The sequence below is a fragment of the Xenopus laevis genome, chromosome 5S (assembly GCF_017654675.1).
Source record: "Xenopus laevis strain J_2021 chromosome 5S, Xenopus_laevis_v10.1, whole genome shotgun sequence".
NCBI classification, from domain to species: domain Eukaryota; kingdom Metazoa; phylum Chordata; class Amphibia; order Anura; family Pipidae; genus Xenopus; species Xenopus laevis.
Window position 1 is genome coordinate 82,439,933 of NC_054380.1, and position 21,102 is coordinate 82,461,034.

General features: G+C 37.0%; 1 protein-coding gene across 1 annotated transcript in view; it reads right to left on the reverse strand.

Annotated features, from left to right (window-relative positions):
- Positions 1-12,678: 12,678 nt before the first annotated feature.
- Positions 12,679-21,102, reverse strand: part of hcrtr2.S (hypocretin (orexin) receptor 2 S homeolog) — a gene marked incomplete at its 5' end in the record, with an annotated part of 35,849 nt that continues 27,425 nt past the window's right edge. The window contains 3 exon segments of the mRNA NM_001246233.1: positions 12,679-13,230; positions 15,757-15,878; positions 17,581-17,798. Coding sequence (NP_001233162.1) covers positions 13,004-13,230; positions 15,757-15,878; positions 17,581-17,798 — 567 coding nt within the window. The 3' untranslated portion in view covers positions 12,679-13,003.

Below are 21,102 nucleotides of genomic sequence, written 5' to 3' on the forward strand. Positions count from 1 at the left end.
AAAAATATTATAAAGAAAAACCTAAGCTCCTCACTTTGTATGCTAATTAATAATACACATGCAATAAATTGTAATAATAAAGCCAAGAATTTGGCGATGTGTGAAAAATAAAGATTAATATGGTTACCTAGCTGTAAGGTTTATATTACTTATTATTATTACTTTAACCAATTTAGTAACAAAAGTTGCAATCATTTTAAAAGTTTAAAATATGTAAGAATGTTTTTATTCAAAGATGTACACAACATTGTAAAAAAATGCAAAATATGAAAGTTTAGTTACCTGTGAAGAAGTGCACACGCCTAATGAGTTCAAGGCAATAAAGACCTGTAACGATTTCAGCACCGTTTCCAACAGAACAGCTCCCAGCCGACAGGGATATTAACTCTTTGTTACACACACCACTAAAATGTTTGGAAAGTCTATCTTACAGCTTTCTTAATACTTATTTGCATTAATGATTTCCTGCAGCATTTTAGGGCGAGTTTTTTTTTATTCAATACATTTTTTTCATTTTTCTATAAATGATATTCATTGTATGAGCAATAAGCAGCTACACAGCCACAGCTAGTTTGTGTTGAATTATGCTACCTAACAGGAGATTTTTTAAAACAGATCAAACGACTACATCTTTATGTTCAAATCAATCCAAATTCAACTCAAATTACAATGCACATTTTGTTTAAAGGGGTAGCATGTCTTATTCTTAGAAAACGTTCAGTTGGTCTTCATTTTCTCATTTCTGAATTGTCTTTTTCTTATGACTAGAGGGTCACTGACCCCAGTGGCCAAAAACACAGCACTGTGAAGCTAAAATTGTTGTTATTGTTATGTTTCATTACTTCTCTTTCTGTTCAGACCTTCGCCTTTTCATTTTCCAGTCTATCATTGAAACTACTGGTTGATAGTGTAAACTAGACTCTAACAACCAGATAGCTGCTGAAATTCCAAACTAATAATTAACAAAGCATACAAAGTAAAACATGAGAACCAGCAAATATAATTAGAATATGGATTTCTACATCATACCAAAAGTTCATGTAATGGTAACTACCCCATTGGCCCTTTGATCTTTTTTCAGCCTACAATGAATATGCGGAACGTGAATTTTTTTTCTGTTTTAAAACTATTTTAATCTCAGATGTATCCTAATTAATGTAAGCAGCATAAAACTATGAAACCAAGATTGCCTATTTGAGAGCACGGTACTCTGTCACTGCAATATCTACTGACAGAAATGTGCTTTTCATTAATGCATTCCCTTTTGGTACATGCTTTAATTGAATAGAAGAAAAAAAAAAGGAATTACTTTGTGTAATACATGTAATTGTTCCTAACACCTACTAAGAAAGTTATACCAGAGGCATGGTTCCAACATTTTCACCAATCTTGTTAACAGAGTTAATTGCATTCATTGCTATTAGTGTGGAATGGATACACATTTTAGTACAATTAAACAATATGATGTTTTAGAATAGAAGAATTCAACAGAGAAAAAATAACATACATTTTTGGTTTTAGAGGAATTTACTTTTATGCAATTAGAACTGGAACGTAATCTATTTTGTCTTTTGTTTCATTTAGCTAGTGTCCTGTATAGATGCCTGATCAGTATTTTCAAGTTAAATAATTATTAACATCTATTAAATTAGATTAAAAATAACATTGCAGTTTGCACAGTGGGACATAAATAAGCTATTTATTACTGCATTCTCTTGGAGAGGACAGTGAAGGATAATTGTAGGATTCCACTACATTTACCCACTACAAATATCTATGCTAGGACTACTGGTTTTAAAGTCAGCTCTTTACCTGGGCATTCCTAAGTTTAAGGAGGTGTAGACAATAGAACTGACAGGCTTATATTGCTATCAATTACATATCCTTCAGTTTCTTATAGTGGGTATTGTAGAAACAAAATATCTGTCTGCTTCAAAGAACTCAAGTAATTGCTCCATTTTTCTGTGCCATCCCCAAACTACCATGGTACTGAGGTAAGTGGTTGGAGTTAGGATTCTTCCTCATAACCATCATAAGGGTGCAGAGTTTTTTTTTCCTAACCTGTAAAATTAGTATTACCCTTTTAAAAGTTCATCCTGAATAACCAGTTGAAGGTTGAAGTGTGCATATCTTTTTATGTTTATGCCCTGTAGAGGTATATAGGAGGTGAACGGCAGGGGCAATGAGGTCAGCATAAGTAGGATGTCACATTGGAAGATCAAGTTGTTGAACAAAGCTATTATTATGGTTTAAATATGTTGTGCTGTTGACCAATTGAAAGGGTTATTGCTCCCCCTCAAAACATATGCTTCCATATAGGGCCCCACCAGTATAGAGTGACATACAAGTATATACAATCGTTTTTCCATGAAATGTAATATCCTTGCAGTAAATGCTAATCTGTTGTACCTGACGTGGGCCTGCTAGGGTCGGTCACCTTTGGGTTCCCGTATGCCCAGGACCCACCCTCAGGTTGCAGGCAGTATCTAAGTGCAGAAAATCTAAGTAAAATGATGAACAGAATAATATAAACCACTAAATGTGCCCTGGAGGACAGGTACTACAACCAAACAATTGGAACCCTGTGACACATAAACCAAAATAAATTAATCTGATGGAGCCTGATTATATTCCCCCTGTGCACACATTTTACCATCCACAAAATTGGTTCTGTATGACTGTAGTTTTTAGCTTGGTTTCCTTATATCTTTTGAAATATATTGTATTAAATAACCTTGCTGTTCTACCTGGCTGTAATAGGCCAGGCACACTTCATTAATCTGTCTCTGTGCACGTATGTTTTGTTAGCAGGGGTTTGGGCAGTACACTAGTCATTAAATGCACGTACAGTATGGGCATGCAAAACAATTTTGGGTTCTTGGAAACTTCTGAGAAATGTAGTATGGGCTCTAAACATACAGGTTGCCATGGCAGTATAGTGTTACTCTAAGGTATTGTGTTTTTTGTCCTTGCTATAATTTGTGTTTAGAATGTCTTGTGCTTGAAAATAGCACAGTTCATATTTTTTCCTGTTTGCTTCTGTTTTGGGGAGGTGGTTTCTCACGGTTAATGGATACACGAGTCTGTCAGAAAAGTCACACTGTAGTGTCCAAAATATTGAACTCTGCATACGTTTAAATACATATTTTTCATTTATACGTGTAGGAACAAGTGTAGGAACCCACTTTGGGACACAAGCCCAACAAACCACTCCCCATTTTACAGTTATACCCTTGGTAATAATATAAATATATATAAATAAATGCAGTGGCAATACCTAATACTCCCAGAACGCACAGCAGGGTGACACAGTGGCAATTAGATGTAAAACATCCCCAACTCATAGCAGGAGTACACAGGGGCAATTCCATGTATAATATTCTCACAATACATAGCAGGATGACAGAATGGCAATTCCATGTATAAATACCCCCATAACTTATAGCAGGATGAACACTTTGACATACAGGAAAAGCCTCAGAGATAATGAACACAGGAGCTGCATGACAAGGGTTCCAAATGAGCAGCAGCCAGATTACACTGGTTTATGTTTAGAGATTAGGTGAATTAGGTGTAGCTGTTATTGGTTGAGAAGGAATGAGTTAAGTCAGGGGAAAGCCAGGCTGGGGTGGAGAAAGAGAGGGATCTGATGATAGGGGAAGAAGCAGTTCACTTCCTTATCTTCTGAACCGTAGAAATATCTCTCCCACCCTTCTTTGTGTTCTATGATTATCTATTTATAACCGAATGTGGATATTTTCCTGCATGCACTGTTGTATTGTGATTTTGGTATAGTTATACAGAATAAATGTGAGAGTCTGCATGTTGTTATTTCATGTTAAATGAATGTCAAATGCTTGATCCAGGGAATGTTTCCGATCCCATTGGGGTCAGGAAGGAATTTTCCCTCTTGAGGCATAATTGACACTGGCTTGAGGCGGGATTTTTTGCCTTCCTCTGGATCAAAACCGTGAATATATGATAATGTATTTCAAGTTTTGCTTGTCATAGTAGCGATAGGTCGTCACCAGAGTACTGCAGGGAGAAAGGAAGTTCTCTACTGTGACTGGGGGTGGTGTACAGATTTTAACACTGAAACACATGATAAGTTAAGTCACAGCACCATCCATATATCATAATTTTATTTTTCCTTTATTGGAATCTTGGCTCAGCTCTCAGACAAAGAACAATGTTTTAGACCTGGCATGGCTTTTTTTAAAGTTACTGAACTACTCATGGTCACATAAATTTATATAGTGAATAAAGTAACCCCTCTTGTAAATTATAAGGATATTATAAGCTACCGAAGAGTTTCATGACCATATAAAAACACGAGGCTGAAGGCCAAGCATGCTTGACAAAGGGGTTTACGCCCCGAAATGTTGCATCCGCAATAAATGAGCAAGGGTTTTCCCTGCTAGAAGTAATCCAAGTTGTGCCAGTGATTTCTTGCTTTTACTGTTATGCCCAGCTGTTGCCCAGATCAAACAGCAGAGGGTGCTCAAGATAAAATCCAGTATATTACCAATGTAACAACTACATTAACACAATAAAGAATATGTTGGAATAGAAGGAAAGTGGGACTGCTTGCAAAAGTTTATAGTCTACAAAAGGTTAAAACTGTAAGTAAACCTTACAAGATTTTTTAAAAGTCTATGGGAGAAGTGAATTCACAAAGCTGTTGGTAAGAACGCATTTCTAAAAGTGTTGTTAATTCAAATTCACAACAGTTATCTGGTTTATAAACTAGTCACACTGCTGCCAACGTGTCATATAAATGGTACAGATGTGTCATTATTGGGGCTAATTCACACAAGTGTTGTGTGCACCAAGAATCCTTTTCCTACAGTGGCATAAACTAAATAATAACATAACATTCTTTATTATGGGTGTGAATTTCGGCAAAAAAATTTAGTTCAAACCTACCATACTCACAGTTAATAATAAAATATATTTCAAAGAAAACATACACTATTTGATTTATCCATATAACTGTGTGTAAATATATTTGCTATCAGTAAGATTATATTAAACATACCTGTAATTTTTGCTAAAAGAGAATACAGCAGAGGCCCCTTTATTTATGTTTCTGGTGCCCCTGCACAGAATGTGAAAATATTCATTTGCACTTGACATGTAGGAATGCATTGCATGGTTTAACCTATTATTTCCCTTATTCTTTATGTAAAGTTCATATTGGTTTACTGCAAACTGAGTGTTTTATTTTCCTAATGGTCACTAGGTGAAGGCACTGCACTGTAAATCCCAGTTCCCAGTATCTTTCATACTCGAAAGTAATTTAAAACCCTGGATTGCAAAGGGTTAATCACTATTTAAACGAGAGTTAACAAAGATAGGGTGACATGTGTGTTCACACATAAAATTATGTATCAGTTAGGACCCTTACTGAAACCTCTATACATTCCCACAGATGGCCATACATGTACCATTACAATTGTCTGGTACAATGATGAAACCAAGTAGACCAATGCTGTAATTGTACAGGGTGAGCTCATTTTACTGTGTACATTACTGTTGGTTATGTTTAAAACTAGGGTTGTGTCTACGGTCAAGATATTGAGCCCTCCCTCAAGACCAGCAGATTGGAAGCGATTAAAATATAATGTGTTTGCTTTTTTTCAAGGAGAACCAAAACCCTAAAAATCAATATGGCTAAATAGTCCATATTTTATATACTGAACTTATTGCACCACCCTAAAGTTTCAACTTCTAAATAGCAGCAATGATTTAGGACTTCTGATTATTAAATTCTGATGCTAGTTGCACTGGTGTCTGTGCTACCATGTAGTACCTGTATTAATGACTAATTAATTATTTATATTCTATTTGTACTGTACAGGCCCGGAACTAGGGACAGGGAGAGTAGGTGCCCGCCTAGGGCGCAATCATGGGGGGGCGCACTTTTAGGGGGATTTTTTTCTTTTTTTTTAAAACCTGGTTTGCTTGCCCTTTACTGGTTCTTTAACTTTTTAAACTGGCTTTTACTACCCCCTCTTGCCCGTGATTCGTACTTCACTCCTAAAACACTTCCTACCTCCCTCTTTGCAGCTGCTGGCACAGGTACATGTTTGTGGGCAATATCTTGGCTGCTGCTTGAACCGGTAAACAGATGATGGTTTTCTGGCTGCTGCTGGCACAGATATATATTTGGGAACAATATGATGAATTTTTGGCTGCTGCTGGCACAAGTACATATTTGGAGGCAATATTGTGGATTTTTTTGGCTGCTACTGGCACAGGTACAGATTGGGGGCAATATGAGGGATTGGCTGCTGCTGGCTCAGGTATATGGGATAATATGGTGTCTGCTGGCACACAGGTACACAGATGTTTGGGGCAATAGGTACAAATTAGGAGCAATATGATGGATTTGGCTGCAACTGGGATAGGTACAGTTTGGGTGTAATAATATGATGGATGCTTTGACTTATGCTGGCACAGGTACAGATTGGGGGCTTGAGAGCAATCTGAGGGATTGACTGCCATTGGCACAGGTACAAATGTTTGCAATATGATAGGTGTTGGCACAGGTATATGGGGCAACATCATGGCACAGGTACAGGGGGCAATATGAATGGTAAGGTGGGACATGGTTAAGCAGGACAGGGGGGGATGGGGGGCACTGACTGAAGCCCTTGCCTAGGGTTCCAAAATATCTTGACCATGCCCTGGTACTGTATATTTTGAGTTGGTTCCATAACATCAGGTAAGTGACAGGAACACAGAGCATGTGCTTTGAATCAACAGCTACTGGGGCATCTTCAGAGGTACAGATCTTCCCTGCTAAAGGGCTGTGGTTGCCTTGCGCTCATACAGAAGCCCAAAACATAATTTATAACATTTACAGCCTACTTCTTTAGCTAAATTTAGTTCTCCTTTAACTTTACCCTTTTCCCCCAACCCTTTGCATTGGTTGGAAATTTCATTTTGAAGGTGTGATCTCTACTTTATCCATATCTGTGCCTATTGGGCAGGGGATTAAAAAAGACGGGAATCACCAGTAGGCTTGGGCAAATTTGACCCGTGTGATACAAATGTGATGTGTGTGTCTATGACTGACTAATTGATTAGCCAGAATAGAAAGGACTGGGGTCAATATAATGAAGCATAGGCAATAGAGATAATGATTAAGGCTCCTGTAGGTTACTAAAAGTCAAAAGAACAATTCATATAAACATGTTGTTGCAAGCGTGAATCATAGTTATGAGACTGATATTTGCTGCCAAATTCAATAGTTCCTGTAGGTTACTAAAAGTCAGACTCGCCTGATGTTGTTGTGCAACATCAGGCCCAATCAGTAATTGCCTTGTGGGATCAACCCCACGAATGAAGTATAAGGTTTGAGATTTTCCCATAATAGCTAGGGACTTTGCCACTGCTGACGAGCTGTGTGATGTTGTTATGGTTTGCTGCCTCCAAAATGCCGTGTCCCCCGGTTGGAGTGATGATATAATATCTAGGTAACGTATTAATTCATTAACCCTGTATATATTAACTCTTTTCACTGATAAGTGTAAGTAATAAAAAGTGTTGCATGACAATTGATTTCCTGTTTTAATACAGTGAGGTGTGGGTGGGGTAGGTTAAGCTACCAATCATAGCAATACAACCCGTTTCATTGCGCCAAAAATTCGCAGACAGCCATTAAAGTCTATGGGCATCATTTCTGAGATGAAACAAGGCGAAAAAATTTGCTCATCCCTAATCACCAGTAATCCCTACCACTTAATGAAGGGAAAGGGATAGTAGCCTAGCCTACATTTCCCTGAAGGTCACACCAGTAGCAAGTTTGGGGTATAGTGTTAGTGGAATATACAATGTATTGGTTATCAGTGTTGGAGAATAATGTTTTTGGCAAGATTTTGGCAATACGATGGTATTGTGGAACACTTCTCAAGGTTATTGATAATATAGTTTTAAAAGAACAGTTCAGTTTAAAAATAAAACTGGGTAAAAAGGCTGTGCAAATTAAAACATTTTCAATTTAATTAGTTAGCTCATTTATGATTGGTAGGATCCATAAGCAGGCCCATGTGGAAAGGCCACAAAGGCTGGGCCTAGGGCAGCAGAATTTCAAGGGCGTTACACCACCCAGCTGCATTTGAGATAGTTAGGAGCACTAGAGACATGCATGGCAGTCTCCACTGCTGTTTCAGACCCAAAAGTTAAAGATCCGCTCATGCATGCTTATGTGCACAGGGGGGAAGGGTGGGGCAACAAATGGAACCAGCCTATGGGCGCCCCTTTTTTAAATCCAAGCCTGTCCATAAGGTCTATTATTGTGTGGGCAACAGGCAGAAATTATTTTACGCAGGACTGATTACATGGTGCTCCTCAAAAGCTTCTAATTCTCTATAGCAAGTTGATAGAGGAGTGAAGTGATTGACTACTGATTCCACCCTGCTGTGGAAGTGTTGGTGTCCTAGAAGATCAAAAGGCTTTTCAAGGAATCACCCTCCAGAGCCAGAACCAGAACCATTTCATCTAGAATATGGTAACTCTCCAGACTAGGGGATTGTTGAAATATACCCCCTGAAACTCTACATTCATATGTTTTTCCATTTCTTGCTTAGTCAACAACCTATACATACTCCTCATTTTGACCTCTCAGCAGTCTGTCTCTCTTCATTCTTTCTGATCTGATTCAGAATCAGATTTTGATTGATAAGTCGAATACATTATGGGGTGGGGCAGATGCTACATTTGCCCATAAGACTTGCCTATAAGACTAATCAACTGCATTTGCTTAATAACATAATAATAATAATAATATTTATATAACATAATAATAATATTTGCTTAATAACAGTTCTGACAATGCACACAGTTTATGAAAAATAATTATCCATATTTTCATTTCAGATGGTTTTATTGATCGTGCCATAATTTACAGTTAAAAATGCAGACAATAGAGATGACCAATATTCAAAAGCCGTGTTAGGTGAAAGGTATTTTTTTCTGAGCCTGTATAATGTAATGTCATTGGCAATTTACATCAGTGGGTGACAAACGCAACATCGTTTAAAACCAACCCAGTCCATTTATTTTATTTATTTCAGCTATACAGTAGTTTGACACTGTCAATCAATGAGAAAGAAAGAAAACCCTGAGAAAATGAAATTAGCTGGATTTTCAAACTGAACGCCAAATATTTCAAAAGCAGCATTACACATGTTCCATTTATATGTTACTTTTGTCAATGAAGATGTAGGCACAACATCACAAACCATTCTCTATAGCTTTTACTGTGATGTCTTATTGGTATTATTAATATTCCCCACGTGCAAAGCTGGAAAAGAAAATGTATTTTCTTGTCATTGAATGGTCATTTAATCTTGTATTATTTCTCTGGGTACACCAAATCTCTCATATGGCCTGGAGCAAAAGACATACTGTATTATTCAGACTAAGCAACATTTTTTTACCTGGCGTTTCTTTGTATCAAAGATATGTTCTAATTATCTGGCAAGTTAACCAAAAGAAATGTAATATATTTAGCAGTTTTTATTTAAATAATGGTTGCAACTGAAACTAGGTGAAACTAACCTTGATTGTCTGTAAAAACTACTTTCCCTAACCCGTCGCCTTCACAGAGGCCATATATAGCCAGAAAATCAGCCAACCAAATCTGGCGTCAGGACTATCAAGGTAATTGAGCTTTCCTGAGCCTAAAATGGCATTGCATACTATTTTAAGCAACTTAAAAAAACTTTAGCAATGTTTATATAGATATTTGTGTGCATAATAGAACATTTTGCTCATTGGATCAACATATATTCTAATAGTAGGTGGACACAATGACTCAAATCCTGCACAAAATAGTAGTGAACAATGGAATTAGTTCTGCAATAATATTAGGAGTTCAAGTACCTGTGTAGAAGCAATTCCTTAAGGCAGAAGTAACTGGTAACTGCTTATATGGCTTTGTATGTGCAGATAAAATTAACAGCAATAGAGTGAGAAAGCCTAGAATGGATTAATGTTGGCTATTTGTTACACAGATAAAAAGGTAATAATTTCTTTAAATTATTACTGATACTTTCTAATGTCTGAGAGATCCAGCAATGTCATTGATGTATCCATTGCTAATCTTATTTAAATATAATTGTACACAGTAATTAACTTTTACTCCACTTTCAGAGGTTTATCTTACATATACTTTTAAACAAATTATTACCATACAATTTTAAAATCTACACACGTGTGCATTCAGCTGATCAAAATGGCAAAAAAAAAAACAAAAATAGCAAAATGCCAAAAATACATTTATAATGGAGTATAAATCCATATTGAATTACTGGCTGGATTTGTTTTGCTGTATTAACAGTAGGTATACTGTATGCTTAGTTATTTTGCAAACAAAACATGGCTTTTCAGTCCCAGTCATCCTCCAATTCTTTTTTTGGCTAATACTGATATTGGATTTATTTATTGTTTACAGGATCTTCTAGTATACTTAAGGTATGAAGATCCAAATTACAGCAAGATCGGTTATCCAGAAAACCCTTGGTCCTGAGTATTCTGGAAAACAGGTCTCATACATGTACCTTGTTAATACTGACTCCGTTCATGCAATATGTTGGTACAAATCAAATTTCATCTTTTTGTTCTTTTACAGAAATATGTATCCATTTGCTTCCAACACTTTTTCATACTTTTACATTACACTGTGAGTAAACATTTGGTTTTTATCACATTTTTCCCTTAAGATGCAATTCCTTCATTTGCCAGTTATGAAGCAATGCTGGCCATTCAATGGACCTCTGCATATCAGAATCTAGAAACAGATGGGTAATTACACAAGAGGGACAGGGCATACTAGGCACCTTGGCTGAGAAAGACAAACTATACACCCAAACAATGTAGGTTGCTATAAAAATATATTGCATAAAACAGTTGTAGCATGATGGATATTGTCTAATTTAACGGTATGATTTACAGTATATACTTCTGATTTAAGTCTTCTTTAGCTTTAGTCAGTGAAGTAAATTCAGCACATTTTAGAGAGTTATTATAAAGATAAGATGTAAGGCGTCCTTGCTCTACATGTATTGCTGGGTAAAAAGTCCATAGCAAACACAGGTATGGTTACCCAACAAATATACTTAAGAATCAATAAACAGAAAGCAGACATACAAGACTCAGATTGAGTAACAAACGGAGTCTTGGTTGAAGATAAACAAAGTTCTTGCTCATCTTTTAGAACAATAAGCTAATAATATTGCCTGCGTCGGCATGCAGGGTTAAAGATCGCCGTAGCTGTTGAGTATAAGGACAATTTAATTTTTCAATGAGGAGCTTTGCTTCGGACCCATGAGTGAGTGCCAGGATTGGATCATCTTTTGATTATCAGGAACCTGAGGGTGATGAACCAAAGGTTGTGGGGCTCCCTGATTGTGCTGAATTAATGCTGAACTGACTATTCTTGTAAATTACCATCACATGAAGCTAAGTAAATGTTTTTAAATTCTACCTTTACTTGTGTGTGGGTAAGTTATTGCTCACAAGCAGTATATCAAAAGGTATAATCATTGATCCTGTATAATTGTATAACTATTTTTATTAATATGAATTAATAAAATTATTAATATTGATAAAGGTTCACACCTTTATTACAACAGCTCATATGTAAAACCCTGCTACATGTAAATAAACTGTTTTCATGATAATATACTTTTAAATTGTATGTGCCATTATGTGCCAAATTAGAAAATTTCCCTTTTAAGAAATATGGTGTTAAAAAAAACACCTTTCAAACATTCTGAACCTTAAATGCAGAGAAGAGCAGCGGAGCTCCCGGTCACCATCTTCCAGATCTTTGTGTAGTCTTCGGAGCTGATTCCTGACTTGGCCCAACTGTGCATGCACTGGCAGACTACGTGACGGTGAAGAGACCCAAAGACTACATGATGATCCAGAAGATGGCAACTCCTCTGCTCTTCTCTGCATTTAAAGGTAAGAATTTTTGAAAGGGTTTTTTAACACTAACACTATCATGGGAAGGGAGACAGGAGGGGGGCAATGCCTGCAAGATCGTGGGGACTTTTGGTAGGGTTTTAGTTCTCCTTTAATATAGTCCAATATGATAAATATCCACAGAATCACCTTCCAAAGAACTATTGTCCAAGAGGGAAATGGAATAACATTCACTAAGAAAACACATTTTCGCACAAATAAGAAAAAGAAAGTGCATGTGAATACATTTGCAATGTAATATTCTTCATTAGACTTTTTATTGCATTGTGAATCTTAATTGCGCATTGTGAAACTTGAACACCTGCTTGAAGGTGGCGGAAACTTTTGGAGCATACGTAACAACTTCTTCCATAAGAAGTTTTATTACATATACTGCACACTATCCCAAACTATAAAATTCGCAGTAGCTGTCCTACTGTCATATGAGGGGCAAAAATGGTTCACTTTGTGAAAATGTCTTCGCATTGCGAACAATTTTTGCGTTAGCGACCGATATTATATTGCCCACTTGAGTTGTATTAATCCTATATACAATAGCTATGGCATCCCTTATCTGGAAAGCTCTGAATCATGGGGACGGTATCTACTATAGAGTCCATTTTAAGCAAATCATTTTTTTTTATATTTTTTTTAAAGGTTTCCTTTTCCCTGTAAAAATAAAACTGTGTCTTGTGAATGTATTTTTTTTTTTTAGCAGACTTGAAGTATGGAGATCAAAATTACAAAAAGAAAATGCATTAATGAACATGAATAATACTCCAGCCATACATCCAGTCACCCTGTAGGGGCAAATTCCAGCATTCGTTATCATTTTCAGTATTGCTCCATATCTGAAAAATGATTACGGTGCATCCCAAGGCCAATTCTTAGCAACTGCAACATTTATTATGTCTGTTTCATTGAGTCAGTGGTGACCTAGCAAGTAAAATTGTTCTTTAATAATGCAAAACTTTATTTTGTTATTCGTTTGATTGCTTTTGCAACAGGTCACTATGGCATAAAGAAGCTACCAATTGTGAACCGCTCCACTGCCATTTGCATTTAAAGTATTTATGTTGGTGAGGACAACATGTTCTGAAAGTCTGGAAACATTATCACAGTTGCTGATCTGCGTAGTCAATGATTTTCTGCTTTCAGTGCTTGCTCTGCCTCGAATGAGATGATCGTCCTGATTATTATGAATTCCACGGCAACAGCATGAAAAAGCTGCTTTGAACTCTTCTCTAAATTTACCTGGAAAATGAAAAAGTTACAGTAGTCAATTTTTTTCAGCAAATGCTACAAACTGAGTCACAATCATTAGCTGAACATAAAGAGACACTGATGCAAAGGCAGTCATTACTACTCAAAGGCAACTACTCTTATACTGGAACTAAAACGTTGAAGTAAAGTCTTAAATACTGTATGCCAATGTACTTTTATTTAAATTATGTACAAATGATGCCAGTCTATGGAGCACAAAGTACAAAAAAAACCTGAGCTGAATGGCGTTTGAGTCAAAACAAGCTATTACAATCCCATCCGTAACTATGATAAGAACCCATGTTAAAGGAAAGAGGGCTCATTTATCAGGTGCAAGGCAATACATGCAGCACATAGCCTGTACTAATAACTTACTCAAGCTCCTTTCTACAACCTTACATCAGGAAGTATTGAACAAATGCAAAGGAGGCAGTATGTAATGTCTGTTTTTGTAAGTGGGGAATAGTGTTTTCTGGAGATTTTGCCTTATGTGCCATAAATGGTAGGGTATATTAAGAGAGACCTGGGTGCTAGCCATACAGAATAGAGCATATGCAGAGACTAGTGGGACTGCATACTAATTACTGTATAAGCAACTTTTCAGTTGGCTTTCATTTTTTCTTTTTTACAGTTTTTGAATTATTTGCCTTCTTCTTCTGACTGTTTCTTTCAAATGGGGGTCACTGACTCCACCTAAAACAATGCTCTGTAAGACTATTGTTATTGCTACTTTTTATTACTCATTTTTCTATTCAGGTCCTCTACTATATATGTTCCAGTCTCTTTTTCAAATCAATGCATGGTTGCTAGGCTAATTTTATCTCTAGCAACCAGATTGCTGAAATTGCAAACTGGAGAGCTGCTGAATAAAAATCGAAATAACTCAAAAACCACACACAATACAAAAATGAAACATAATTGCAAATTGTCTGTGTAAACATTTTAATGGAGGGAGGCAAAATGTTAGGCACCCTCCAGTGCTACTGTTAGGAGAAAGCTGCTCAGGCCCATAAATAAGCTACATAAGTGCTGCACAGGCATCTCCTTTCCTTAGATTTGTGTTCCCCTTCCTTTCCATTTGGGCATGCACAATAGGGTAGATCTTTGTCAGGTTTACTCTACTGCACATGTGAGAACAGGGATTTTCACAAGGGATGCCGGTAAGAAGATAAATAAAATGCAGGCGCATGCCAGCAGTAGAAAATCATAAAGGTGTTACAGACTAGGAAAGTATGTACAGGTGAGGTATATGTCAGAAGAGGTGCTATATTTTTTTCAAGCAAGTCTGTTAAAATCATACCTCCCAACATTTTGGAAATAGAAAGAGGGACAAAAAGATTTGCCGTGCAGAGCGCAGCGAACACCCCCTAATTACTATGTCCATTTTACAAAATTTGGCAGGTTATGAAAGGTTGAACACATTTCTGTGGTTTGTATGTGTTATTACAGTTTTGCTAATGAAGGTGAATTGCCCTTTAAGCTGCAAGTCACAGTTTCCCCAAGAGACCTGCTTATCTTAAATTGCTACAATTGTTTCTTTGATTATCTTAAATTGTTACATAATAAGTGCATCTGCCACACATGCTGAGCTCTCTGCCAAAAGCCTACACACCCGCAAGTATCTTATCTGCAACTCGGACCCGTGACCCGCTGACCATCAAGAATCAGGAAGTGCTGTCATTGTAAACTGGAAGTGACATCATCGGAAGTAGACGGGATCAGAAAAAGGGAATAAAAATCGCTATTGAGACCCGCGGCCCGTAAACTCGCAGACTATCGTCTATACCCACACCCGGAACTTCAACCCGCAACCCGCAGGTTTGTTTTTGAGGGTAACCCGAGGGTACCCACAGGTACCTGACCCGCTGCAGGACACTAGTTTCAGCTATATCTGTCTATAATGAAAGTTTCATCATACCACTCTTTTGTTACATTTACTGTATTTTTATAGCACCAACATATTTCACAGGGCTGAATGAGCTGATATTTATTTTGATTTATTTATCTTTATCTTCACTTTTATGGTCATATGCTAGATTCACTTTTGCTTGCCAATCTGATTTGCAATTACTACAATAACAATGATTTTAAATGTTCTTTTCTTGTATCATCTAAGGAGCAAAAAATCAAGGAATCATGCTGAAAAAGACATACAGATTTTTACATATACACTACAATATGTTGATTGCAAATTTGTACAAATGAAGCAAGTTGAACTGAAGCACTTAGAAATCATTTAAAAAGCTGGAGCAGGGTGCAAAATGCATACCTACAAGCCAGTGGCTTAATTCTAAAGGCTCAGCTTTTTGCACTCCTAGAATGAAGCACAAACTGCTGGGCCTTCCTTTTAATAAAGTGCCGAGCAAAAAGATCACTCTTAATAATGATCTAATAGACATTCATATAGTAGTCAATAAGATCATAATATCACATAATATAATATAATTTTACATAATATTATTATATAATACACAATATTTCAGGAATAAACCAATAAAAGAAATATAACACACTTACCACTCAGAAAGTTGTAAATAATAGGGTTTGCTGCGCTATTTGCATACACCAACCAGTGGGAAAAAGTAAACCAGGCATATACAGTTTCCCTGTCATTTGTGTGAGTAAACATGCCAAACACCCTGTAAAAGACATAGTTAGTGAGCACAGCATGAAACCATTTTCATATAAAGTGTAAAAGATGAGAAGTAATGCTTGCCTTCCACATGCTGATAATACTTGAATATATATATTACTGTGTCCCTCCTGTCATTAACACTTTTATAAAGAACTAAAGCTTAACTAAAAAAATAGGGCAGAAATGCTGTACATGTTTTATGCTTCAATACCATCCCAAGGCAACCACAGTCATTTAGCAGTAAAGATCTGTGCCACCAAAAGATGCCCCAGTATCTCCCCATCTTCTTTTCTGCTGATTTACTGCACATGCTCTGTGCTGCTGTGACTTACAGAACTTAGGGACCCACTCACAATATACTGATTATATGTAATATAAATGGCACAATGTGAGTCTGATTAGTAAAAAAATCTGATTATTGGTACATGGCTGCTAAAGACCCAGCACAATTAGAAATAGAATTGAATATTCAACCCGGTAGCATCAGCTTATATGATCGGCAAACCTAATTTTGTGCTTGATGATTTATGACAACCCCAAAGCTTAGCTTCTTAACAGCTGCTCAAAGGTCAATTAACATGTCCATTCCACTCCTAACAGAATCCAAGATGGGAAACTCCTGTAACACATTTGAAGGCCTGGGTCATTACTACTATATAGATGCTGAATATTTAGGATGGTTCAGACTCGCCTGAAAAACCATTCATTGCCTGTGGTATACTAAAAAGTATTTTAACATTAATTATGCCTATAAGAGATGGGTGTGTGTTCCACATAGACCTTAGTATACATAACCTAATGTTGTTGCACTATGCTTCAACAAGTTGTAGGAACTTAAAACAGCTGCTCACCTTTTAAACACTTTTTTCAGTTCAGTTCTTTTTAGATTGTTCCCCAGAAATAAAGACTTTTTTCAATTACCTTGCATTATTAATTTTTTACTGTTTTTCCAAAATCTAAATTTAAAGTTGAATGTTCCTGTCTCTGGTGTTTGAGTCTGGCAGCTCTGTAATTCAGGTGCGGACTCTAAACTGTTACAATTTTGCAACATTGAGTTGATACATTTCTCAGCCGCATCTCTGGAGTATTAGCAATTATTGTATCAATTCTAACAGCTGCCTGTAATGAAACCCAGAGATTCTGCTCAGCAAGGACAAAGATAAGAAATGTATCAACTAAATGTATCAATTTAAAACAGTTTACAGGGTCAGTGACCCCCCCTCCCAGAGCTGCTTTAGAAAGTGAAAAATTACACTTTACACTTCAACATTAGAAAAGCAGTGACACATAGAAAATAGAAAGTTATTGGGAAAAGTCGTTATTTCTGGTGAACTATCTGAAAATAACTAGTTCTTTGAAGGTGAACAACCCCTTTAAAGAGCAGGAAATGTGCTAAAGGATTGCTATGCATCAAATTATAAAAAAGGCGTTTGTGAATTGTTTATACCATGAATCTGGAAAGGTGTTTGCAATTGGGTAGTGCAGTGCTTAGCTGAAGGCTAACTTCACCTTTAACCAGTAAGCAAAAAAAAGTTTTAATGAATGTTTGCACATATTAACTGTAAAGAGTTATGGTTTACAAAGCAATAATGCAGTACTGTTTCTGGAGTGTTTATGGCTAATAGAAACAAATGAGTCTAAACGTATTTGCTATTTAGCCACTTAAAGAGTAGCTATCATCATATACCAGCTCTGGCAAACGTTACCTCTTTAGAATATTAAGAATGCTAATTGGTAGGTAGCAAAGTGCAAAGACCAGCAGAACAACCATGAGCATCCGGGCTGTTTTCCTTCTAGTGTGAATCTGTTTTATTTCAGCTGCCACAGCATTATTTCTTGATTTAGTTGATTGCTGCCCTTTAGAATGAATGGAACATTGTAAGGGCTTCCACTTCCTCTGAACTACAGAGGAGGTTCCTGGAATCTGTAATACAAAGCAGAAAAGGGGTGTGTTAAAAGCAATTACTTATTGATTCGCTCTTTATAAATTTGCCAAAACGAAGATGAGATTTTTAGATTCCAGAGAAAAATCTTGCCATGGCATGTGGCTTTTCTGCAAATTATATATTTTCATAGTCAATTCAGATATTATTCTCTATAGCTAGCGATTAAAAGGTTTTGCATCTATGCAAATTGCTTTTATGACTTTTTTTTCTTTAATTTCCAAACACTCATTAGTTACAAATTTGAATTTGCAGCAGCACTGCCAATAAACTATAGAGCATGTGCTCAAGATCATGAGCAGGTTTTCCTTTTTTCTGTTTGCTTATTGTGGGCTGTTTAGATAAAGCTGGCTTCAAATGCCAACAAACTGCATCAGGGTAGTTCATTGTGAAAGAGCGAATGTCATATAAGCTGTGCTCTCCATATTTTACATCAAATAGAACTTATTGCAGTTTCAGTCTCTCTCTCTCTCTCTCTCTCTCTCTCTCTCTCTCTCTCTCTCTCTCTCTCTCTCTCTCTCTCTCTCTCTCTCTCTCTCTCTCTCTCTCTCTCTCTCTCTCTACACACACACACACAAGTAAGAACATGTACATCTACAGGTATATTATATGATCTGCACCAATTACTCATCAGTAAGAGTTTTTATCAGCTTGGATTTCTAGAAGCATAGCTAATAGCCAGTAAAAGGTCCAGTACAAGGTGCTGTCTTATTATAGTGAGACAGTAGAATAGTCAAAACAGAGCTTTTTTTTAAAAAAAAAATAGGGCTCTATGGGGAATTGTATTGCCCTGTTTTGGATACTTCTGGATAATGGATCTTTGGTTAATAGATGTAATTAGTGATGAGCGAATCTTGCTTCACCAAAAAATTTGCAAGTCAATAAGCAACATTTTTTAACGCAATTTTTCATACACATGTAAGGACCCATAGGGTTAATGTGACCCTATGGTTTTAAATCCATACACTTCCTGATCTCCCTAGTTGCTGGGCAGTTTCTTCTGTAGTTAGTTGTAATTTGCATAGTTGTTTTATTGGCCATGAGGTGTTGTGACCACATCCTGTCACACTTTGGTATAGTGAGTGAGAAGAAGTGGATCTTCCTCTTTGGCTTCTGGTGTCTGCCCCATCCGAATGTTTCCATGGAGCCTGGGTACACCAAGGCCCAGTTAAACCAGTTTGCCCTAGAGGGACCTGAACCTCTAGTGTGGAAGTCAGTGATGCTGGAACCCTGTGAATGAGGCTAGTGAGTGGCAGGAATATATTTGTTATAGACTCTCTAGGAGAATAAGACAGTAAGGAAAGATAGAAAGTGCAGCTTTGTGCTCCAACAAGGAGGTGTAGCAGGGAGTAGCTTCCCAGGCTGTAAGATTTGCCTACAGTGAAGGGTCCACAGAGGATAGGGTGTCAGACTTTAGGTTCTCCTCCCTGACCACTCCACTGAGTGAGATCCAGACCACATGTGAGGTATTTCTGCCTGAAGGTGCTGTACTGCCTTGACTACATCCTCACGGCATGCACCTGAATCTGCCTCTGATATACTGTCTGAGCTGTGTGCTTGTATATTCTGCAAATGCCTCTTTACTGATGTGAGTAAAGACAAATAAAGTTATTTTGTTTTGTTTGTCTGCAAGAACCTCCTGGCACCCATTTCTTTATTGGTTAAAACACAGTGGCCTGTGGGAGTTGTAGTTGTACTACACCGCACCTTCAATTCTTCCGCTTTGCGAAGGCCCTGCCTTAAGTGTTACAGTCCAGTGTAACCCATGCTCTAGTATACTAGCTGGCTGTTAACACTGTTGGCCTATATAGTCCAAAAACATGTTACACACATGGAACATTTTTTACATGCGTAACTTTTATCAAGTCAATGGGCGTTATTTCTTGCAACGTTTTTGATAGGAGTTTTTTCTCACTCCAAATGGATTGTCAATGGGGCATTATTTTTTTGTGGTGACTTTTTTGTGTTTGTAACTTTTGTCTCAGCAAAAAAATTTTTTGCTGTAAATTTTTTACTCAGTTTCGCAAAAACATTTGCAGATGGTGAAATACGGAATTGGCAAGTCCATGTATAAATGCTGAAAATTTCTAAACTTGCCCAACTTTTTTTCTGTGCTTTTTATGTGTGTTCCCCCTCAATCACAAGCAAATGTAAGAAACAAGCTGACTGGGTTCAATGCAATTTTATTTTATATGGGTAAAAAGGTCAATCCCCCAACACAACTTCTACGAATGTTTCTAAATTTTTCCCTACATTCTTTATTGATAGATTGTGAAAATTTCAGAAAAACATCTAAACTTCAATTAAAAATGCCATCTCAAATATAGATAAATTTGGCCACTAACGTTGCTACCAAGTTTACTATGAATTTCTTTGAATTTTCCAAAGTATTCCTTTTATTAATAGTGTCCCTTAGTTACTAATGAACGTAAAGGGGTTGTTCACCTACCAAACACTTTTTTTCAGTTCTGTTTTTTCAGATTTTTCCCCAGAAATAAATATTTTATCACTCACTTTCCATTATTTATTTTTTACAGTTTTTCCAAAATCTAAGTTGAAGGGCTCTTCCGGTTTCATGCGTTGAGTGAACGCACTGAATTCTTTTCAATGTGGCTGTACTCACACAGACGCCTGTAAGCGACAAACGCAGGTTGGGTCGCAGCATGTTGCATTTTACCTGCGTTCATCGCTTACATGCGTCTGTGGGAGTATAGCCACATTGAAAAGCATTCAGTGTGTTTACTGAACACATGAAACCGGAACGCAGGCGGTAGGGGAGCGCAGCTAAAAACGCTTGTCTGTAAGAGCCCTAACAATTTTGCAACATTTAGTTGATACATTTCTCAGCAACATCTCTGGAGTATTAGCAACTATTGTATCAATTCTAAAAGCTGCCTGTAATGAAACCTAGAGATTCTGCTCAGCAGGGACAAAGATAAGAAATGTTTCCACTAAATGTGGACCCCCACCTCCCAGAGCTGCTTTAGAAGGTGAAAAATTTACATTTCAATAGTAGAGAAATGGTGACACATAGAAAATAGAAAGTAATTGGAAAAAGTTGTTATTTCTGGTGATCTATCTGACACCAACTACTTGGTTGAAGGTGAACAACCCCTATAAATACCAATAAAACATTAAATGGCAAATTTATTTACCTTATTTACCGAAGTTGCGCCAGCATTGTTTTTGCCTCACTTCACCAGGCGAAGTTTCGCCAGGGCGCCGGTAATTCACTAAAATCCAAAGTTGTGCCCAGGGAGGCGAAAGGTAGCGAAGTTGCGCTAG